Source organism: Anolis sagrei, chromosome 3 (genome assembly GCF_037176765.1).
Source record: "Anolis sagrei isolate rAnoSag1 chromosome 3, rAnoSag1.mat, whole genome shotgun sequence".
Lineage (NCBI taxonomy): Eukaryota > Metazoa > Chordata > Lepidosauria > Squamata > Dactyloidae > Anolis > Anolis sagrei.
Genome location: NC_090023.1, coordinates 261,883,712 through 261,906,764, shown reverse-complemented (window position 1 = coordinate 261,906,764; position 23,053 = coordinate 261,883,712). Strand labels below are relative to the sequence as shown.

The 23,053-nt window shown below is 41.8% G+C and overlaps 1 protein-coding gene across 1 annotated transcript in view; it reads left to right on the top strand.

Moving 5' to 3' along the window:
• Nucleotides 1-3,475: 3,475 nt before the first annotated feature.
• The window catches only part of LOC132770459 (major facilitator superfamily domain-containing protein 8-like), a 40,779-nt gene continuing 21,201 nt past the window's right edge, over nt 3,476-23,053 (top strand). The window contains exons 1-6 of the mRNA XM_060767415.2: nt 3,476-3,718; nt 13,156-13,341; nt 16,929-16,991; nt 18,812-18,931; nt 19,417-19,496; nt 20,978-21,293. Of these exons, the coding sequence (XP_060623398.2) occupies nt 3,481-3,718; nt 13,156-13,341; nt 16,929-16,991; nt 18,812-18,931; nt 19,417-19,496; nt 20,978-21,293 (1,003 nt within the window). The 5' untranslated portion in view covers nt 3,476-3,480. The remainder of the gene's footprint in view (nt 3,719-13,155; nt 13,342-16,928; nt 16,992-18,811; nt 18,932-19,416; nt 19,497-20,977; nt 21,294-23,053) is intronic.

The following is a 23,053-nucleotide window of genomic DNA, read 5'->3' as shown; positions in this document are numbered from 1 at the left end:
CACACACACACACAGAGATATAATTCATATATATATATATATATATATATATATCTTTTCTTTGTTTCTAATCTAACTTTTAATGCAAATATATAAACATACAATAATACATCAAATAAAAATACAATAAAAATAATAAAAGAACAATACAAAATAAACACAAGATACAATATAAAATCACAATAATTGATCAGGGTGTGCAGGGCCAATTACAAAGACTATTTTTTTAAAAAACTCTTGGTGAGGTAAGTAGTGTAGTGTATCTCTCCGGTGAGGCATCTTCTATAAACGACAATATGCAAATATATAGCAAAATAATACAATCTGTCTACTTAAGTTATTATAGAATGTCCTCGTCTTGCCATAAACAAGCAGTTTCTCTGGTATTCCAAACTGCTTCAGTCTTCAGTTTCAGCACGCTGTGTAACCGCTCCCAGCAACAGTTAAAGGTTTCTTCAGCTCAAAACGAGCCATCAGGCTAAGCTAAAAATGCAAAGTTCAAAACTTGCAAGCCTTAGTGCCTTGTTTTATGCAGAAAGTGATAACACACCCAATTAATTTGTGGCAGTTGTAACAGAAAAGGGTCTGATCTTCCCTGTTACTTAGAAAAAGCCTGTTGTAAACCCCTAGTAGCAACAGTCACGACCTCTGAGGATGCCTGTCATTTGTTGTTTATTCGTTCAGTCGCTTCGTGACCTCCTGGACTAGCCCTAGCCAGAACTCCCTGTCGTCCGTCACCACCCCCAGATCCTTCAAGGTCAATCCAGTCACTTCAAGGATACCATCCATCCATCTTGCCCTTGGTCGGCCCCTCTTCCTTTTTCCTTCCGTTTTCCCCAGCATCATTGTATTCTCTAAGCTTTCTTGTCTTCTCATGATGTGTCCAAAGTACTTCTTCTTGGCCTCTACTATTCTTCCCTCCAATGAGCAGTTGGTGGGGACGAGAGACAGGGCCTTCTCGGTGGTGGCTCCTCGGCTGTGGAACACCCTTTCCGTGGACATCAGACTGGCCCCCTCCCTGATGATATTCCGCAGGAAATTAAAGACCTGGCTGTTCAAGAAGGAGTTTGAACAAGAAGTGCAATAATTGGTAATAACGACAGGAATGGAACAACGGAAAATGATACTGGATTGTGGTTCAAACGATGAGACGACGTGAATTGCTGTTTGCATTATTGATATTGCTGATATTTTTGATAATGATGTTTTTGGTTACTGCTAGATGGATATTTTAGATTGTGCCTTGAATTTTGAACCTTGATTTTCTATGTTGTACACCGCTGTGAGTCGCCCCAGGGCTGCGAACAGCGGTATATAAGCAAAGTAAATAAATAAATAAATAAATACAAAGGCCAAGGCCTCAACATAACAACAACAAGCAATAACGATGCAAGCAAATGAAAAAACATAAGCAATAACACAACAAAACATTACACTATTACGCAATAAAATCAGGGCCAGGCCAATGATGGGTACAGGTTAAAAGTGCTGGGTGTGTGAGGTGGTATGTTGGAATTCTGGGCAAGTGGAATGTGCAGAGAGTCTTAAACTCTAATAAAGTGCTTCTGGGACATAGTGCTGGAGGTTATCCTATTCTGGAAGGGCACATCAGAATAACCAAGTCTTCAAGTTCTTCCTAAAGACTGTCAAAGTGGGTGCTAGTCTAATACCTTTGGGGAGGGTGTTCCAAAGTCAGGGGGCAACCACAGAAAAGGCCCTGGCAATTTGGTCATAGATGTGGGCAAAACGTCAGGAGATAATATTTCTGGAACATGGCCATACAGCCCGGAGAACTGACAGCAACCTATTTATGCAATGTTTTTGACACGAAATAAATAAGTAGAGATGTGCCTCAGGTTGGCCAAGGATGTTGTGGGCGTGCCTTTGAGAAATGAGGCGCACTCTGATTGGCTGAAGACCGCATTCCATTCCCAGGACCAGCCAGGTTAGCCCAGGATGCTCTAAAGCGGCGGCACGCTCTGATTGGCTGCAGCTTCCTTCCCTTCCTTCACCATTCTGAGCCAACTGATCCCTAATCCATCTAAAACACAGACGTGCGCCTTTCACCTTAAGAACAGACAAGCATCCCGAGCTCTGAGGATTACCTGGGAAGGAATCCCACTGGAGCATTGCAGCGCACCCAAATACCTGGGACCGTGCTCTGACCTACAAGAAGCACTGCCTGAACATCAAACAAAAAGTGGGCGCTAGAAACAACATCATACGAAAGCTGACTGGCACAACCTGGGGATCACAACCAGACACAGTGAAGACATCTGCCCTTGCGCTATGCTACTCTGCTGCTGAGTATGCATGCCCAGTGTGGAACACATCTCACCACACTAAAACAGTAGAAATGGCTCTTAATGAGACATGCCGCATTATCACAGGGTGTCTGCGACCCACACCACTGACATCCGCCGGGAAGTAGTAGCCAATAGTGAAAGGACCAAGGCAGAGACATCTCCAGCTCATCCCCTGTTTGGATATCAGCCAGCACGTCAACGACTTAAATCAAGACATAGTCTTAGATCTACAGAGACACTCGCTGGAACACCCCAGCAAGCGAGAGTCCAAAAGTGGCAGGCCCAAACCCAGCACCTCAATTCATGGGTGATACCAGATGAGAGACTCCCCCCTGGGCACTCAGAAGACTGGGCGACTTGGAAGGCGCTGAACAGATTGCGCTCTGGCACCACGAGATGTAGAGCCAATCTTAAGAAATGGGGCTACAGGGTGGAATCCTTGGCATGCGAGTGTGGAGAAGAACAAACCACTGACGACCTGCTGCAATGCAACCTGAGCCCTGCCACATGCACAATGGAGGACCTTCTTGTGGCAACCCCAGAGGCACTCCAAGTGGCCAGATACTGGTCAAAGGACATTCAATCAACTACCAAACTCACACATTTTGTATTTTCTCTGTTTGTTTGCTTTGTTCTGTTAGAAATGTAATATAATTGACTGGCTGCCCTGACACGAGAAATAAATAAGTTCTTCTGATGTCTGAGGTGGAGTAAATGTTGCATGTTCCAGAGTAGGCAAACCAGACAATCTCCACATCAACACTGACAAAGAAACAGCAAGAAATACTGTTTTCCCACAAGTATAAAGACATTACATATATTAGAAACCAATACTTTATCATTATTTTCCAGATCACCAGACTGGGCAGGGTAGTAAATAAATAAGTAAGTAGAGATGTGCCCCAGGTTAGCCAAGGATGTTGTGGGCGTGCCTTTGAGAAATGAGGCGCGCTCTGATTGGCTGGAGCCCGCGTTCCATTCCCAGGACCAGCCAGGTTAGCTCAGGATGCTCTAAAGCGGCCGCGCGCTCTGATTGGCTGGAGCTTCCTTCCCTTCCCTAAACATTCTGAGCCAAGGATGCTTGTGGGCGTGTCCCCGAGGAGCGAGGTGCGCTCCGATTGGCCGGAGGCAGCCAGGTTAAGGGCGGGAGGAAAGGTGGGCTGGGCAGTTGGGGATGAGCTGCAGGCATTGGCGGCTGTCCCTCCTCGCCCCGCCCTGCCTCTCCTTCCAAGACAGGAGGGATTGGGAGGGAAAGGGTGCTTCTGAGCATGTGCAGAGGGCCTGGCATTGCAGGGATCACCAGCCTATTTTTGGAGAGGAAGCCACACAGGGTTGCATGGATGAGCCTCGGAAGAAGAAGCTGACCAACTACACCATTGGTCTCCTCTTTCTCTGCGGAGGGATTGAATATGGTAATCCTGATTAATTAATTCTCAATTAATGTTAATTAATGCCTACCAATGGGGGTCAGTTGAGGTTTGGAGGTCCTACTTACAGGAGGGGCCCTCCCTACTTTGACACAGACTACCTAGAGTGTGTCTACACTGTTGAATTAATGCGGTTTGATACCACTTTGACAGCCATGGCTTGGGGGTGGGGTGGGGGTGGGAGCTTTAACAAGGTATTTTTATTATATTATATTATATTATATTATATTGTTTTACCCTTTCCTCTTGTGCAATAAACTGCAGAAACTACGTTTGAAATATCACTCTCACACTAGAGAATGAATCCACTTTAAAGCCATGGTCTGGAGGCATTCTCTCCTGACGTTTCGCCTGCATCTATGGCAAGCATCCTCAGAGGTAGCGAGGTCTGTTGGAACTAGGCAAAAGGGTTTATATATCTGTGGAATGACCAGGGTGGGACAAAGGACTCTTGTCTGATGGAGCTAAGTGTGAATATATCATATTAATATTGTGTTATTTATTATTTATTTATTTGCTGCATTTGTTAACCGCCGTTCTCAGCCCTAGGGCGACTCACGGCGGTGTACAACATATAAAAGACAATTTACAATAAGCCATGACGACAAAAACCAACATATCACTATGTTATGCTAATAATATGATGTATTGTATATATAATATTGATAATTATAATGTAATACAATATAATACTACTAATAACATAATCATATATAATGATATGCTGTTTTATTATTGTATATTTGTATATTTTAAAATGTAAATGCTTTTAATTGTGAGCCACTTTGAATCTCCAAATGAGGAGGGAAAGCAATAAATAAATAGAATTTGTGCACACGCTATTAATTTGCCAACCACCCTTTCCTTTTGTACATCATAAGCTCCTGGTATCCTTGGATGTAATACATTTCTATTGGCTATTATGATTTGAAAATTTAACATTATCTTAATTTCTCCTTCAGTCGTTCTCCAATATGCCTGTATTGTATCACATTCCCCTATCATGGGATTAAACAGATCTCTTTGTTTACAATCATGCCAACACCTGTCCTTTTTAGCCCTGGTAAAAAAAAAACCCTCTTGTTAATGTTTTCCCCTCCCACTTCTTGAATTGTTTTTCTGTATTACTTTCGATATTTTCTTATAATTTCCCTTAGCTACACTCTGGGTTTTTATATATCCATATTCCTAAGTATTTTAGTTTCTTTAATCCTAATCTCAGTCCTAATTTCTATTGTTCCCATGATGGGGTATTTAGCTTTAACAAGGTATTGAACCCTGGCAGCTAACATGTCAAAACTGCATTAATTCTGCAGTGTAGATGCCCCTACTGCTTTTGGAAGGTACATAATGATGATGACGATGATGATGATGATAATAATAATGTGTTAAAAACAAAGTACTACCTCTGAGGATGCTTGCCATAGATGCAGGCAAAACGTCAGGAGAGAATGCCTCTAGACCATGGCCATATAGCCTGAAAAAACCACAATAACCCAGTGATTCCGGCCATGAAAGCCTTTGACAATACAAAGTATGGATCGTCGATATTGCAGTCCCAGGTGATAGCAGGATTGAAGAGAAACAACTGGAAAAGCTGACACAATATGAGGATTTAAAGATGGAACTGCAAAGACTCTGGTACAAGCCAGTCAAGGTGGTCCCAGTGGTGATCGGCACACTGCATGCAGTGCCTAAAGACCTTGGTCTGCACTTAAACACAATCGGCGCTGACAAAATTACTATCTGCCAGCTGCAGAAGGCCACCTTACTGGGATCTACATGCATTATTCACCGATACATCACACAGTCCTAGACACTTGGGAAGTGTCCGACGTGTGATCCAATACAATAGCCAGCAGAGTGATCTTGTTTGCTGTGGACTCATCTTTTTTGTTTCAAATAATAATAATAACTTTATTCTTATACTTCCTCCCCTGTACCATCTCCCTGAAGGAACTCAGCGTGGCTTACATATGGGACAAAATGCCCACAGACACGAATACATCTTGTTGTCACTGATCTCAGTTTTCAGAATATTCCTCATGCTGATATACTAAAACATCCAGATCCCGCTACACCCTGCCTTGATTCATGTTGAATATTCTTCTTACCATATTTCATTGGTTCCAAAAGGCTGACTCTAGGAGTAAAATTAGACTTCTTATCACAACCCAATGTGGTTTTCCTGTGCAGAGAGGCCTGCTAGCTCTCCTCTAGACAAGTGATCATTGACGGAATCCCATCGCTTTTATCTACCAGAGCAGGAGAGAGAATTGGGTGAGGGACCACAATTCCCATCAGAACCTTGCTGGTTCATTGAAGGAGATGTGGTCTTGAAGATAGGTTGAACCCAAAGCGTATAGGGCTTTATATATAACTAGCCGTTCCCTGCCACGCATTGCTGTGGCCCACATGGGGGTTCTGTGTGGGAGGTTTGGCCCAATTCTATTGTTGATGGGGTTCAGAATGCTTTGATTGTAAGTGAACTATAAATCCCAGCAACTACAACTCCCAAATGTCAAGATTCTATTTTCCCCAAACTCCACCAGTGTTCACATTTGGGCATATTGAGTCTTTGTGCAGAGTTTGGTCCAGATCCATCATTGTTTGAGTCCACAGTGATCTCTGGATGTAGGTGAACTACAACTCCAAAACCAAAGAACACTACCCACCAAATCCTTCTAGTGTTTTCTGTTGGTCATGGGAGTTCTGTGTGCCACGTTTGGTTCAATTCCATTGTTGGTGGGGTTCAGAATGCTCTGTGATGGTAGGTGAACTACAAATCCCAGCAACTACAACTCCCAAATCTCAAGATTCTATTTTCCCCAAACTCCACCAGTGTTCACATTTGGGCATATTTAGTCTTCGTGCAGAGTTTGGTCCAGACCCATCATTGTTTGAGTGCACAGTGCTCTCTGGATGTAGGTGAACTACAACTCTAAAACCAAAGGACACTGCCCACCAAACCCTTCCAGTATTTTCTGTAGGTCATGGGAGTTCTGTGTGCCAAGTTTGGTTCAATTCCATTGTTGGTGGGGTTCAGAATGCTCTGTGATTGTAGGTGAACTATAAATCCCAGCAACTACAACTCCCAAATGACAAAATCATTTTTTTTGAGTGCAGGACATAGATTGCCTTGAATGGTGTCTTGTGTCCAAATTTGGTGTCAATTCGCCCACTGGTTTTTGAGTTCTGTGACTACCACAAACGAACATTACATTTTTATTTATATAGATGGTAAACTGTAAGGGATGAGGAAAGTATGATCAACAAAAACACCCTCCTTTCATCACTACTCCCATAAAATTTTGTTGCAAATTGACTACAGGACACTGAAATCAGTTGTATCCCTCTATGGTCCCTATGCATTCTTCCAGGGGTTGGATCTGATAGCAAAAAAGTATATTATTTGAAGAAAAATTATTCACTGTAGGATTAGTTCTCCACAGTTACCTGACAATTGCGTATCCATTCTGGGGAAACTTACATTTCTAATCCACCTGGACATCACCTCCCATCACCTCTTGCCTTTGCTATCCCTTCTGGGGCTGACGGGAGCTGCAGTATATCTCATTTCATGGCTACATAATCCTTCCTATCTTGTTTGTTAAACAAAACAGTACATACATTATTGGAGATCCAGGTGCCATGCCTAGTATTGGCTCAGGTTGTATGTATACGATACACTGACAAATTAAGTACCTCAACTTGCAAAACGTTTCACCTTCAAAAAGCAACCATCTTCCCCTAAAAACAAGCTCAATCCCTCGTTGGCAACGTTTGCATAGCATTGAACTTAGTTTGCATTTGAATTTTCTTAATTCAGAATACTCCTATACAATCTGCATCCCTGTCAGGTCAATGTTTCCTTGCCTAGAGAGGAGGTAACATGATCTTTGCACAGGAAAACCTCATAGCAATTGCAAAACTGGTTGTGCCATCAATTATACTAATAGCATCACTAAGTGGGAGTGAACATCATTTGTGAGACACCAAAATACCCATCTTGCTTATTTAGGCGATCCCTCGTTGGACGAGTAGGATAGTCTTCCATGATCAGTATTCTTGTGGATCCGTAGGTGGCTGTGGAGTCCTATTCTTGACATGCATCTTCTCCCACAGTGAGGGCATTGGTTTCCAGGTGGAAGGCAGTCTCGGTCGGGGTTGGCTTGATGCACCTTCCTCTTGGCACATTTCTCTCTTTCACCCTCCATTCGTGCCTCTTCAAATTCTGCAGCATTGCTGCTCACAGCTGACCTCCAGCTGAATCAGTCAAGGGCCAGGGCTTCCCAGTTCTCTGTGTCTATGCCAGAGATTTTAAGGTTGGCTTTGAGCCCATCTTTCAATCTCTTTTCCTGTCCACCAACGTTCCGTTTTCCGTTCTTGAGTTCAGAGTAGAGCAACTGCTTTGGGAGACGGTGGTCGGGCATCCAGATAACGTGGCCGGTCCAGCGGAGTTGATGGTGGAGGACCATTGCTTCAATGCTGGTGGTCTTTGCTTCTTCCAGCACGCTGACATTTGTCCACCTGTCTTGCCAAGAGATTTGCAGGATTTTCCGGAGGCAGCGCTGATGGAATCGTTCCAGGAGTTGCATATGACGTCTGTAGACAGTCCACGTTTCGCAGGCATATAGCAGGGTTGGGAGGACAATAGCTTTATAGACAAGCACCTTGGTATCCCTACGGATGTCCTGGTCCTCAAACACTCTCTGCTTCATTCGTAAAAATGCTGCACTCGCAGAGCTCAGGCAGTGTTGTATTTTGGTGCCGATGTTGACTTTGGTGGAGAGGTACCCATCAATGGTGGAGAGGTACCCATCAATCTAATTTTTGTACCCTGTTTCAGCATGTTTATTTCAAAAAAAAATTATTATAACTACAAAAACATTTTCATAAGTACAGCTTTAATTTATTGTATCAATATACTCAATCGTCTGAAATGCATCTTCTCCAGTCAGAGTTGTCATTATTTCACAATGTTTTGGAATCACAAAGTTTCATCAGCATATGCTACAAGCTTAATATCATTATCAGTATCACGATCAGCTCAGAGTTTATTATTACACAGGCTAGCATACATTTTAGTGTCTCAGATATTTCACTTGTTTCTGGGTATATTTGACCTGCAGATTCCAAAAACTGTACCAATTTTTACCTATCAGCTCTAGCTTTTTAGATACAGAACATATGTGTCTATCAGTTGCTGATTTTGTCAGTTTGTCTGGAATTTTAGGCGTAATATTTGGGAGGAGATCCATGGGGTGACAGCATGCACCGGGTAACACCCATGTTACTGAATGAATGAGTTGCACCACTTCTTTCTCAACTGCTTGTGTAAACAAAGGTGTCACCCAGCATTGCCAAATAGGGATTTTCCAGTCTCCTAATATTGAACTCAATTTAAGCCAGCATTTGTTTCAGCAAGAACAACAAAGAGGTTTGTGCCATTGCGAAAAGAGGCTATTATAGAAGGGGGCCAAGGACCACTTTAGTAATTCACCTATAGCCTTCCAAAACTAATGCTAGAATAAATTTGTTAGCTATTATAGTGCTACAGAACTCTGACTTATTTCTGGAAACCCCCTGCCATGTATGTCGTCATGGAAGAGAGGTGAAATATATATGTCAAGGATCAATAATCTATGAGGGTTATGTGAGTTGTAAGTTCAGGAGAAGGTGGCTAAGTGCGATGTGTTTCTAAATTAAGGTTTCTGAATTGACTCCCGGGGCAGCAGAAATGTGAGCCAGTGTGTTGTAGTGGATTGAGCACTGAATGTCAACTCTGGAGATCACGGTTCAAATTCCGCTCGGCCACAACATTTGGTGGTCTCCCATCGAAGTGCGAATCAGCTTTCAAAATCAGACAGGATTTGGTGCCTTTAGGGTATTTAGGCTGCTATGTAACCAGGTAGCTTTACTTATATATGGCTTAGATGTTCTTGTCTTTTAAGTCTGGAAAAAGTTAATTTGATGTGTCATCTTCAAATCCTTTTGGATACTTGGAAAACGGTGTTACATAACACAAAAATACAAAACCTAGATGCACTTCTTGTTGTTGTTGCTGTTATGGACAATTGCCATCAAACCAACTTTGTCTTCTGGTGATCCTACAGACAAGAGGCCTACAAGTCAACCTGTGATCAACCGCCTTGGACAGATCTTGCAAACTGAGGGCCATGGCTTCCAAAGTATCCAAAGGGATTTGAATAAGACAATTCAAATTACCTTTTTTTTTTTAAGAAAAAAGAGAAGATCATCTGAGCATCACATACACAAGGATATCTGGTTATGTAACTAGGGAAGTAATGCTACCCCTCTATTCTGCTTTGGTTAGACCACACCTGGAATATTGTGTCCAATTCTGGGCACCACAATTCAAGAGAGATATTGACAAGCTGGAATGTGTCCAGAGGAGGGCGACTAAAATGATCAAGGGTCTGGAGAACAAGCCCTATGAGGAGCGGCTTAAAGAGCTGGACATGTTTAGCCTACAGAAGGCTAGGCTGAGAGGAAATATGATGGCCATATTTAGCCTACAGAAGAGAAGGCTGAGAGAAGACATGATGGCCATGTATAAATATGTAAGGGGAAGTCATAGGGAGGAGGGAGCAAGTTTGCTTTCTGCTTCCCTGGAGACTAGGACGCAGAACAATGGCTTCAAACTACAAGAGAGGAGATTCCATCTGAACATGAGGAAGAACTTCCTGACTGTGAGAGCCGTTCAGCAGTGGAACTCTCTGCCCTGGAGTGTGGTGGAGGCTCCTTCTTTGGAGGCTTTTAAACAGAGGCTGGATGGCCATTTGTCAGGGGTGATTTGAATGCAATTTTCCTGCTTCTTGGCAGGGGGTTGGACTGGATGGCCCGTGAGGTCTCTTCCAACTCTTTGATTCTATGATTCTATGATTCTATGAGTCAACCCTGGTAGTACTTAGATGAGAGCACTAAATCGAATGGTCAAGTGAGATCTGAAGCTCCTTGCTTGAGTCTATCCATGTGTAATATGGTTTTCCTCTTCTCTTAGATGCACAGGGCAGTTGAATCTGCTACCCAATGGACAACGAGGTCCTACCTGTTTCTGGTGTCTCTACTTTTCTCTTTGAGTCCCGCTAACATGAAGCTTTTGTTTTTAAGAGAGTTCAGAGTTTTACTCGTACAAGTACTACTGCTCAGATTTGTCAGAAATCTATTTCATTCCACATTTTCCTATGAAACACCAGAGTTGCTTAAATCTTGTCTCCCAGACAGCTGTTTTGCAGACTGTATTTTATGACATGAGTCTAAGCACTGCCTCTTAGACAAATGTCAGTGCGCTGGTGACTTTTTTCTCTTTGCTGTTAAAAGCCAATGACAACTGAATTAGATGAATGGTGTTCACTACTCTCTTTCCTTCTTTTCTCTTATGAAGCATTTTGATATATGAGGTCATATGAATGCAACAGAGAGATATAAACTGTTATAATAACAGGATCAAACTGTAAAAATTCTGTGTCACAAGACAGTTAAAATGAGGAGATCAGGGCCAGGAGGGTGACATAACATTATAAATTCAGGAACCTGACAGTACCAGCTTTTGTTTTTAAAAGCATATAACATGGACTAGGAATGGTATGCCCAATACTGTGGCATCAGACTGGAGGAAACCTGGAGCAAATATTTATTTATTTATTTATTATGACATTTATATGACTTTTATATACCACCCTTCTCATCTCGAAGGGGACTCAGAGTGGCTTACAAGATATACCGTATATGCTCGAGTATAAGCCGACCCGAAAATATGCCGAGGCACCTAATTTTACCACAAAAATCTGGGGAAATTGATTGATTCGAATATAAGCCGAGGGTGGGAAATATAGCAGCTACTGGTCAATTTCAAAATAAAAATAGATACCGATAAAATTACAATAATTGAGGCATTCGTTGGTCAAATGTTTTTGAATATTTACATAAAACTGTAATTCAACATAAGACTGTCTAACCCTGATTCAACCATTATTCTAACCTTCTTCAATGTAAATATGCTTACGTATCCTTCCAATAATAATACACAGAGTAAAGTAATGGTAATAGTAATAATAATAGAGTAAAATAATAAATGTAATAATAACAATAGAGCAAAATAAATATAACAATAACAATAATAAATAGAGTAAAATAATAAATGTAATAACAACAATAATAAAGTAAAACAACAACAATAACAATAATAACAACAAAGTAAAATAATAAATAACCTTGACTCGAGTATAAGCCGGGAGAAACTTTTTCAGCCTAAAAAAAGGACCGAAAAACTAGGCTTATACTCGAGTATATACAGTATATTATATTATTAGCATAGAACAATATCAGTATTATACTGTATATTACTATATTGTACTATACCATTATATTGTAATATTATTAGTAATACTACATGTATTATAAAATATATAATTATAATATTGTATTTTATTTTAACCCACAACCATCCCAAATTGGCAGGAGCAGTCCTGTTTGATCCTTCTTCATCCTGCGACATTTTAAAAATGTCCCAGTTTTTCCCTTCTTTCCCTATTTTCCTCCTTTCTCTTCTTGTTTACTTCTTTTAGTGCAAACCTCGCATTCGGTTAAGTTGGCAAAGGAATGAGGAGAGGCAAAACCTTGCATTTCCCAGTAACCTCAGGCAAAAGTCAACTGCTGCAGCCCTTCCTAGTGTGTCATTCTTCATCAAGTGGATTAGTTTTAGCTCTGTCTGCCACTTTAAATCTCATTAGGAGAGAATTGTGGGAGTTGAAGTCCAAACTCCTGGAAGTCCAAAGTTTGTCTAGGCCTGCTTTCACCCAACTCGTTGTTGTTGTTGTTGTTGTTGTTGTTGTTGTTGTTGTTGTTGCCATGTTGACCACATTGTGATGCTGCTGACCACAAATGTTCTGTTTTGTATTATTAATATGTTGTAGGGCTGCAAATGTCTTTATATTTCCTCCCAGCCCCCAAAATCTAAGAGTATATCCTAGTGGCACAGTGGGTTAAACCCCTGTGCTGGCAGGACTGAAAACCGACAGGTTCAAATCCGGGGAGAGCGTGAATGAGCTCCCTCTATCAGCTCCAGCTCCTCATGCGGGGACATGAGAGAAGCCTTCCACAAGGATGATAAAACATCAAAACATCTGTACATCCCCTGGGCAATGTCCTTGCAGATAGCCAATTCTCTCACACCAGAAGTGACTTGCAGTTTCTCAAGTCACCCCGACATGACAAAAAAAATGCCAATAGAGGCATGTTTACTCTGATTCTCTTCTATCTTAGAGCAGATAAATAACAACAAGATCAAGGGTGCTTTAAGGTGTTGTCACTTCAATGTGATCCACTTTTAAGGGATGCTGGTTGGAATTCTTTGCCTAACTGGAGTGTTTCCTCTTTTCTTTTTCCTTTTATTTCAGCGGTGATCCTGCCAACTATCTGGGCTTACTTGCAATCCCTGAATGCTGAGCCCTACTTTTTGGGTTTGGGCATTTCTGCCTTTAGCTTCGCTGGGCTGATCACAGGGCCGCTCTTTGGATACTGGTCTGACCGTACCCGCCAAACCAAGGCCATCATCATCTTTGCCAACCTGTTTCAGATAGCCGGTAAGTGTTGTTCCTTTCATTACAAAATATTTACCATATATGTGGTTTTAAAAAATAACTATCTCTTAAATTGGTTTAAAATACAGGAAGACTCCTATATTTTGGTTAAACAGACATTCAGTTGATGATGGAAGCATCCAGCATTGGGAGCTACTATATTTTGGGAGTGGGCAGAGTGGGTCCAGTCATTTAGTAATGCAAAGATGAGAAACTGCTTGCTTGGAAACCTTGGAGGACTGAATTACCTTTAAAATTTTCAAACAAAAGTTTACCCCAAAACTTTGCTTAAGATATGTTGGGAGCTATTTTGCTTTCTTTGTATTACTAAATTTTTACTGCCAGAGATAAAGAGTGGTGGTATGTACAAACTGGAGTCATCCATAGTAGTTTTTGATATCACAAATACTGCAAAAAATTCAATAAATATAATGTAATAACAGAGCCAAGAAAACAGGTAGCTGAGGTCCCATCTACACTGTCATATAATACAGTTTTAAACTGCATTATATTGCCAGTGCAGACTCAGTGTAGACTCACATCCAGGAGGTGAAGAAACAGTGAACAGCTGGTGTGGCACGACCAGAGCAAGGTGTTTCTGGAAAATGTCATTGGACTTCATGCCCTTTGATACTCACCCTGTCCATATGCACACCCGGTCACTCTGTCCTTGGCTATTTTGAGCTCTGGTACTTGAGATATTGTCTTTCTGCTTCAAGCAGTAGGATATATTTCAATGCTAGATAGGGTTGCCAGATTGAAAACTGGAGACAGCACTTGGTCTTTTAATGATGGTGTAGAAGAGGGAATTTCAGCAGGTTGTTTGTTACCTGATGGCGTGACAAGCAACACCTACTCTCATTTCCTTTTCTACGAAACCATTTAACGAACAGGAGCCATCTCCAGTTTTCACTCTGGCAGGCCTAGGAGAGAGAATATGCATTGCATGGATGCATTCCGTGGCGTCAGCGATTAAAGGATTGATGGGAAAGATAATAATAATAATAATAATAATAATAACAATAATAATAATTCAAGTGTAACTTTGAAAAAGGAGACGGAGGGCCTGATTCTGGCAGCCCAAGAACAAGCCATTAGAACAAATGCCATCAAAGCCAGAATTGACAAGTCAACAACAGATCCCAAATGTAGACTCTGCAAGGAAGCAGATGAAACAAGAGATCACATCCACAGCTGCTGCAAGAAGATTGTGCAAACAGACTACAAGCAGAGGCACAACACCGTTGCTCAGATGATTCATTGGAACCTGTACCACAAATACCATCTGCCTGCGACAAAGAACTGGTGGGATAACAAGCTGGAAAAAGTTACAGAAAATGAACATGTCTAGCTTCTCTGGGACTTCCGAATTCAGACAGACCGAGTTTTGGAGCACAATACTCCTGACCTCACGATCATGTTAAAAAACAAAGTATGGATCGTCGATGTTGCAATCCCAGGCAACAGCAGGATTGAAGAGAAACAACTGGTAAAGCTGACACGATACGAGTATTTAAAGATCGAACTGCAAAGACTCTGGCACAAGCCAGTCAAGGTGGTCCCAGTGGTGATCGGCACACTGGGTGTAGTGCCTAAAGACCTTGGCCTGCACTTAAACACAATTGGTGCTGACAAGATTACCATCTGCCAGCTGCAGAAGGCCACCATTCTGGAATCTACATGCATTATTCACCGATACATCACACAGTCCTAGACACTTGGGAACTGTCCAACATGTGATCCAATACAACAGCCAGCAGAGTGATCTTGTCTGCTATGGACTCATCTTGTTGTGTTTCTAATAATCATAATCATAATCCTATAATAATAGAAAAATCAGCTGATGACCCAAAATGCAGACTCTGCAAGGCAGCTGATGAAACCATTGATCATATCCTCAACTCCTGCAAGAAAATCACACAGACAGACTACAAACAGAGGCACAACTCTGTGGCCCAAATGATTCATTGGAACTTATGTCACAAGTACTACCTGCCAGTAATAAAGAATTGGTGGGATCATAAACCTGCAAAGGTAGTGGAAAATGAACACGCAAAGGTACTGTGGGACTTTCAAATCCAGACTGACATAGTTTTGGAACACAACACACCAGACATCATGATTGTAGAAAAGAAAAAAGTTTGGATTATTGATAGTGCCATACCGGGTGATAGTCGCATTGAGGAAAAACAACAGGAAAAACTCAACCATTACCAGAACCTCAAAATCGAACTACGAAGACTCTGACATAAACCAGTACAGGTGGTCCCAGTGGTAATGGGAATACTGGGTGCCGTGCCAAAAGATCTTAGCCGGCATTTGAAAACAATAAACATTGACAAAATCATGATCTGTCCACTGCAAAAGGCCACCTTACGTGGATCTGCGTGCATCCGAAAACACATCGCACCATCCTAGGTGCTTGGGAAGTGTTCGACTTGTGATTTTGTGATGCGAAATCCAGCAAATATATCTTGTTTGCTGTGACATACTGTGTTTTTGTGTCAATAATAATAATAATAATAATAAATCTTTATTTATATCCCACTTTTCTCCCTCATGGGACCCAAAGTGGCTTAAAACATATTAAAACAATGTAAAGAACAATCCAAATACATTGCTAATAAGTATAAAACATAAAATAATAACTTAAAACAATAATGATGTACATTCACATTCTTGTAGAGATGTGAAGGTCCAGATTGCCATGAAGCCTGCGGATATTCTTATAACTTTGTCTAAATTTGAGCAAATTTGGGTGAAAGCAGGCCTGGACAAACTTTGGCCCTCCAGATGTTTTGGACTTCAACTCCCACAATTCGGAATTGTGGGAGATGAAGTCCAAAACATCTGGAGGGCCAAAGTTTGTCCAGGCCTGCGTTAAAGCCTGGACAAATTTCATGGAGCAAGCAGCAATAGATCTTAGATAAATATGAGTTTTATGCTTGGCCTAGATAAGCTCTTTGAGTAAGGTATCTGGAAATGTCCATTTGAAACTCCATATTGACCCAAAGTGTTTCAAAGGTGGAAAACCAAAATCGTATGTGTGCAAATGCCTTCACACAGCACTACTCAGCACTTGCACTTTTTAAAAAAAAAAAAAATCTTACTCTGGTCATTGGCCATGCTGGCTGTGTGATTCAAGGATTTAGTCCAGAGAATCCTTGGCCCATGAGGTCTCTTCCAACTCTATGATTCTATGATTCTAAGATCCGGTCCAAAACAGCATCACATTCATGCTCTGCCACTAATGAATATGGGCAGAGTCTCTCTGCCTTTTATAAATATTTATAGGAACAGAGAAATATTTTCCAACTGAGGTCTTCTAGAGAAAAAAAAATCAATATCCATTTCTCTAACCTTGGAATCGATATGGACTACATACATTAGCAACAATTCATATTCTAGCTGTGAACCAAATTGACTTGCGTAAGATGAAGTGGGGTAGAGCCACAAAAGATGGTGTCAAATAAAACTTGTTGACTTTTAGGTGTATCAGACTTTATCATATTTTTTTCTGTGACAGGCTTAACACAGCTTCATACTTCATTTTGCTGGAAAATTTGCTTTATTGCCATCTTTTCTTTCAGGGAATTTTATGTACTTTGTTGGTGGTTCCAAATGGATGCTTCTCAGCAGTCGACTTGTGGCAGGTAAGATATAATGGAAGCAATTTTCATATTCAGCCTTCCTGCATCTAGTGCCCTAACCTGTGTTAGACTACAGAACCCATCCGTCTCCAGCCAGTATCTTAGGGAGAAGAGAATTGGTAACTTTCTTAAACTTTATCCTGTCTTTGTTACTGTTGTTATTATTATTGGGCGAGTGGGCTTATTAACAAAAGATCCTCCCCATGAATGTATACCAGAATAACTTATCAACAGCAGCATGACCCATCACCAGTAGAACAAAAACACACACACCAGTGTTATCTCTTCCATAGGAGGCTTTTCTTTGTAGTAAAATAATATGGTTGCACTGGGTTGTAGGTTTTTTCAGGCTGTATGGCCATGGTCTAGAGGCATTCTCTCCTGACGTTTCGCCTGCATCTATGACAAGCATCCTCAGAAGTAGTGAGGTCTGTTGGAACTAGGAAAAAGGGTTTATATATCTGTGGAATGACCAGGGCGAGACAAAGGACTCTTGTCTGCTGGAGCTAGGCGTGAATGTTTCAACTGACCACCAATGGGCTGAGTGTGCCTGGAGCAAACTTTTGTTGAGAGATAATTAGATGTCCCCGCATGCTTCCTCTCGGTTGTTGTGCTGTTGCAATTTTAGAGTTTTTTAATACTGGTAGCCAGATTTTGTTCATTTTCATGGTTTCCTCCTTTCTGTTGAAATTGTCCACATGCTTGTGGATTTCAATGGCTTCTCTGTGTAGTCTGACATGGTGGTTGTGAGAATGGTCCAGCATTTCTGTGTTCTCTAATAATATGCTGTGTCCAGGTTGGTTCATCAGGTGCTCTGCTATGGCTGACTTCTCTGGTTGAAGTAGTCTGCAGTGCCTTTCATGTTCCTTGATTCGTGTTTGGGCAAAGCTGCGTTTGGTGGTCCCTATGTAGACTTTTCCACAGCTGCATGGTATACGGTAGACTCCTGCAGAAGTGAGAGGATCCCTCTTGTCCTTTGCTGAACGTAGCATTTGTTGGATTTTCTTGGTGGGTCTGTAGATAGTTTGTATGTTGTGTTTCCTCATCAGCTTCCCTATGCGGTCAGTTGCACCTATATGGTTGCACTGTTTACAAGAACAAGGTTTTCATAACACAAAGTTCTTTATACTTCCTTCTTTGCTTCCACGCTGTGCTTCTTTCTCATTCAGATAAACAGCTTCACTCTCACAAAGCTTCCTCACAGCAGGCTTACACAGGAGCTTCACACAATAGCTATACACACAAGGCCTTCAACCTGGGGCTTGTTTCACCGAAGCTTCTCACACCAGGTCTTCTCACAGACTGCGGCCTACCTCACATAGAAGCCTCATCACACAGACTGAGGCCTACCTCACACTGTGAGGCCTTTTCACACACTGAGACCTTTCTCCCACTGAGGTTTACCTCAGACTGACTGCTACTAAGCTCCAGGCACACCTGCTTATATAGGACTGCAGCTTTTGCTGAGTCATTGCATCATTTAACCCTTTCAATGCTTGACTCACATTTTTGTAATTAAAAATACCTAGTTAACTTTAATTTTTTTCCTAACAGTTATGTGCCTTTTAAGGCATTTCCAACTTAACAGTGATATTAAGACAAACCTACTTTGGAGTTTTCTTGCCAAGATTTGTTCAGAGGAGGAACGTAGCTTTTGCTTTCCTTTGAGCTGAGAGAGTTGTGACTTGCCTAAGCCCACCCAGCGGGTTTCCAAGGTTCAAACGCTTGTCTCCCCAGAGTTGTAGCCCATCACCAAACTACTATACTGTGTTAAACCCCTATCCTCCCTTTGCATTATATATTTCTCTATATTTCCCTTGCAGGTGTGGGGACCGGAGTGGGAGCATCCATCTTCGGCTACCTCACACGATCCACCACTTCTCAGGAGCGTTCCACTGTATTTGCCGCTGTCATGGCTTGCCGGCAGGTTGGGCTACTCATTGGTAAGGTTGATAGCATCACCGGTTCTTGACAGGATCCTAAATACCCTTAGATTTGTACATCTTGTGTTCCAAGTTTTGAGAATTGCATAGTCTTAACTATGATATTACTGCACCAAATGTCTTCAGTTAATGTTACTATCTGAGTGGGACTGAGAAAATCAGTCCTACTGAAGTTGTAGTCATAGCAAAGTCCAAAACACCTGGAGGGCCCAAGTTTCCCATGCCTGGTATAGAGCAAGAGTGGGCTATAGTTTTGAACCATAATACCTTACCATTGGTCATTGCTTGCTAGGTCTTCTAGAAGTTGATGGCCAAAGAGTCTGGAAGGCTCATGGTTCCCTGCTTCAGGTCTGCAGGGAAGTGCTGGGATTCCTCTTAAATTGCACCCCAAAATATCCATGTGACTTCTCGATTATTTTGAATTGATTTTATCGGTTTTATAAGATAGTAACATCAACCCTTGGTCCTGTCACATTTGCTCCTAGGGCCAGCCTGCAACCTCTTTCTGCGGCTCTGTAACTTCCAGATTGGGCCCTTCACGGTCAACAAGTTCACATCGCCTGGGGTGAGTAGTGACTAGTAGCAAGCGTTCTGAATTCGTGACTTTACTCTGTTCTCCAGCAGTAGAATGATTACACTTGAAAGGATGTGGGAAAGGGCCTTCTCTGCTGTAGCACCCTACTTGTCCTCCTTATTGACGCATTTTGAAGCAAGAAGAATAGTACGGATGCAATAATTTGTGGTTCCAGGTATTAATAATCATAGTAGGATTATTTAGTTAGCTCTATAAGGTTAGAATTATACTCTCCCTTTTTCCCGCAGTCTTTTTTTCTCTTAATAATTTCTTATATACATTGGGGAAGGTCAGATCCCCATAGTACATTAAATTGATTAGTAATAGCTGGCATTCAGTGTTTAGTGTTTCAGTATGATGTATTAGTTTTAGGGTTACATTAGGTCAGCTTTAATTCTTGTGTGTATGTATGGATACGTTTGTGGAGGTGTGGGTGTAGGTGTACATATATACTTGATGGCCTCCTCCCTTCTCTCCTTCAGAAAGCTATTAAAACACATCTATGTAATTTAGCTTATGGGGAGGTGGAGGATTAAGTACATCTATATGCACTCTCGCCTAGCTGCTAATATCCACCCTGTTAATTTGTGATTCATCATTTCCCCTCCAACAATTTGAGCCTAATCTTGGAGTTTTTAATGAGATTTTAAGGACTTAATATGTTTGTAATTATGTGTATTGTGTCACATATGGTTTACTTAAGTTGCTTCATAACTTATTCAGTTGCTTTTTATTTGTTTACTAGCCGTACCCGCAATGCTGTGGCCAACCTTTCCTCTCTCTTTGTCTCCTTTTTTATTTCCTTCTTTCCTTCCTTCCTTCTCTACCTCTTTCCTTCCTTCCCCTCCCCTTTTCTTTCTCTCCTTTCTTTCTTCTCTACCTATTCTTGGACTGTAACTCCTAGCAGTCTTCCTGATTGATTGATCTATCTACCTATTATCTATCTCTATCTAATCTATATATCTTATCTATCAGGAGGATTGCTGGGAGTTGCAGTCCAGGAATAGGAAATAGGAAATATGTATGGATTGGGATGCTCTCAAAGAAATCCAAGGAGAAGCAAGCTTGCAGCTTGGAAGCAGTGCATATGGAACATCCTCCTCCTCTTAAGGGCCCGCTCTAGGGGATGCTGGGAGCTGTCAATTTCGTGCATGTACTGTATCGTCATTTAGTTTTTTGGGGTTTTTATGTCCTTTATGCTGTATTTTGGGAGGGGTTTATGAGTGATGGCCACTTGTTGGTTTGTTAGGAGTGTAGTGTCCAAATTTCGTGTCAATTTGTCCAGTGGTTTTTGAGTTATGTTAATCCCACAAATGAACATTACATTTTTATTTGTATAGATATGTTATTGTTGGCATTGAATGGTTACCACTGTGTATTTTGTTGTGAACTGTCCTGAGTTCCTTCGGCGAGATCGGGCGGGCTATAAATAAAGCTTCATTCATTCATTCATTCATTTCTTCTGCCCACAGCTCTTCATGTGCCTGGTATGGCTCCTGCTCCAAATCCTTGTGGTGACTATGTACTACGATCTCCAGCCGTCACGTTCAGGCCGTTCTCCCAGGCCTGTGCCCACAGCGGCACGGGACGCTCTGGAAGAAGAAGAGCAGGAGCCACTCATGAAGCACGAAGCTGGTCAAGAGGAAGCAGTGGAGACAGGAAGCTATGGCAGCACCGTGGTGGAGCACCGGGAACCATCCCTGGGGGATGAGTGTCGGTACGTGCCTAATGGACACTTGGCGGATGAGGAGGAGAAGAGCCCCTTCCATGACTTCAGCTCCATGAGAGGTGAGCTTTTCCTATGCATGGAAATGGGCATGTGGCCATAAAACACTAGCCCTATATGGGACAAGCCTGGGATAAGCTTGTTATTATAGTAGGGCCTGCATTTTTTGCAGTGCCGCATGAAAGAAGAAAAACAAACAAAAACTTTAAAAACCCATTTTCAGGAAACTTGAGGTAATTCAGACAAATACCTAGAGAAGTTTTATCTCTGAATCTCTAGGTCAATGTTTCTCAGCCTGGGGGTTGGGACCCCGGGGGGGGGTCGCGAGGGGGTGTTAGAGGGGTCCCCGAAGACCATCAGAATATACAATATTTTCTGTTGGTCATGGGGGTTCTGTGTGGGAAGTTTGGCCTAATTCTATCATTGGTGGGGTTCAGAATGCTCTTTGATTGTAGGTGAACTATAAATCCCAGCAACTACAACTCCCAAATGTCAAGTTCTATTTTCCCCAAACTCCACCAGAGTCCACATTTGGACATATTGAGTGTTTGTGCCTAGTTTGGTCCAGATTGATCATTGTTTGAGTCCACAGTGCTCTCTGGATTTAGGTGAACTACAACTCCCAAACTAAAGGTCAATGCCCACCAAGCCATTCTAGCATTTTCTGTTGGTCATGGGATTTCTGTGTGGCCAGGTCTGATTCAATTCCATCGTTGGTGGAGTTCAGAAAGCTCTTTGATTGTAAGCGAACTATAAATCCCAGCAACTACAACTCCAAAAATGACAACATCAATCTCCTCTAACCCCACCAGTATTCAAATTTGGGCGTATTGGGTATTTGTGCCAAATTTGGTCCAGTGAATGAAAATCCATCCTGCCTATCAGATATTTACATTACGATTCATAACAGTAGCGAAATTACAGTTATGAAGTAGCAACAAAAACAATGTTATGGTTGGGGGTCACCAAAACATAAGGAACTGTATTAAGGGGTCACGACATTATGTAGGTTGAGAACCACTGCTCTAGGTCGTCTAGCATGATGCTTTTGGAGAAATGGCATTCATAACCTTTTTGCAAATGTGAATCTCCATGATCTTCTGGAGACCACCTTTTAAAAACCACTAGTCAAGGAAAGTCACGACCTTGTTAGAAGTCAACCCTTAGAAAAAGTGATGTTCATAACCATTCATGTAATGGCACACAGGTAACTCAGCTGTTAAACTGATAAACCATGTCTTTGAAGTTTCAGGGACAAAGACATGCCACTGCACAAAAAACCATATATTTGACTAGCAGAGTTTTAAAATATTTAATTGAAGTTGAAGTTGAAATTGCTGTTGCCCAAAACATATAATCAAAGAGCATTCTGAACTCCACCAACACTGGAATTGGGATAAACTTGACATACAGAACTCCCATGACCAACAGAAAATACTGGAAGGGTTTGGTGGGCATTGACCTTGAGTTTTGGAGTTGTAGTTCACCTACATCCAGAGAGCAGGAGGAGGGCTTTGGGTGGGAGGATTTGCCATCTGTTTCCAAAAACAAAGAGACGGACAAGCGGACAGATCTTCAGCAGTCTCTGCCAAAGGAGTTCCTAAGACCATCAGAAATATGTGTTTACTGATGGTCTTTGGTGACCCCTGTGATAACCCCATGCAGTCTCCTCAAGGGTCCCGACCCCCAGGTTGAGTAACACTGCCTTAAAGGTACAAGATCCAATCTGCTTTATGAAGCTAAGCAGGGTCTGTCCTGGTTAGTCTTTAGATGGGAGGCTGCCAAAACAGCCCTAGAGCTATAGTCTATAGTTCAGAGGAAG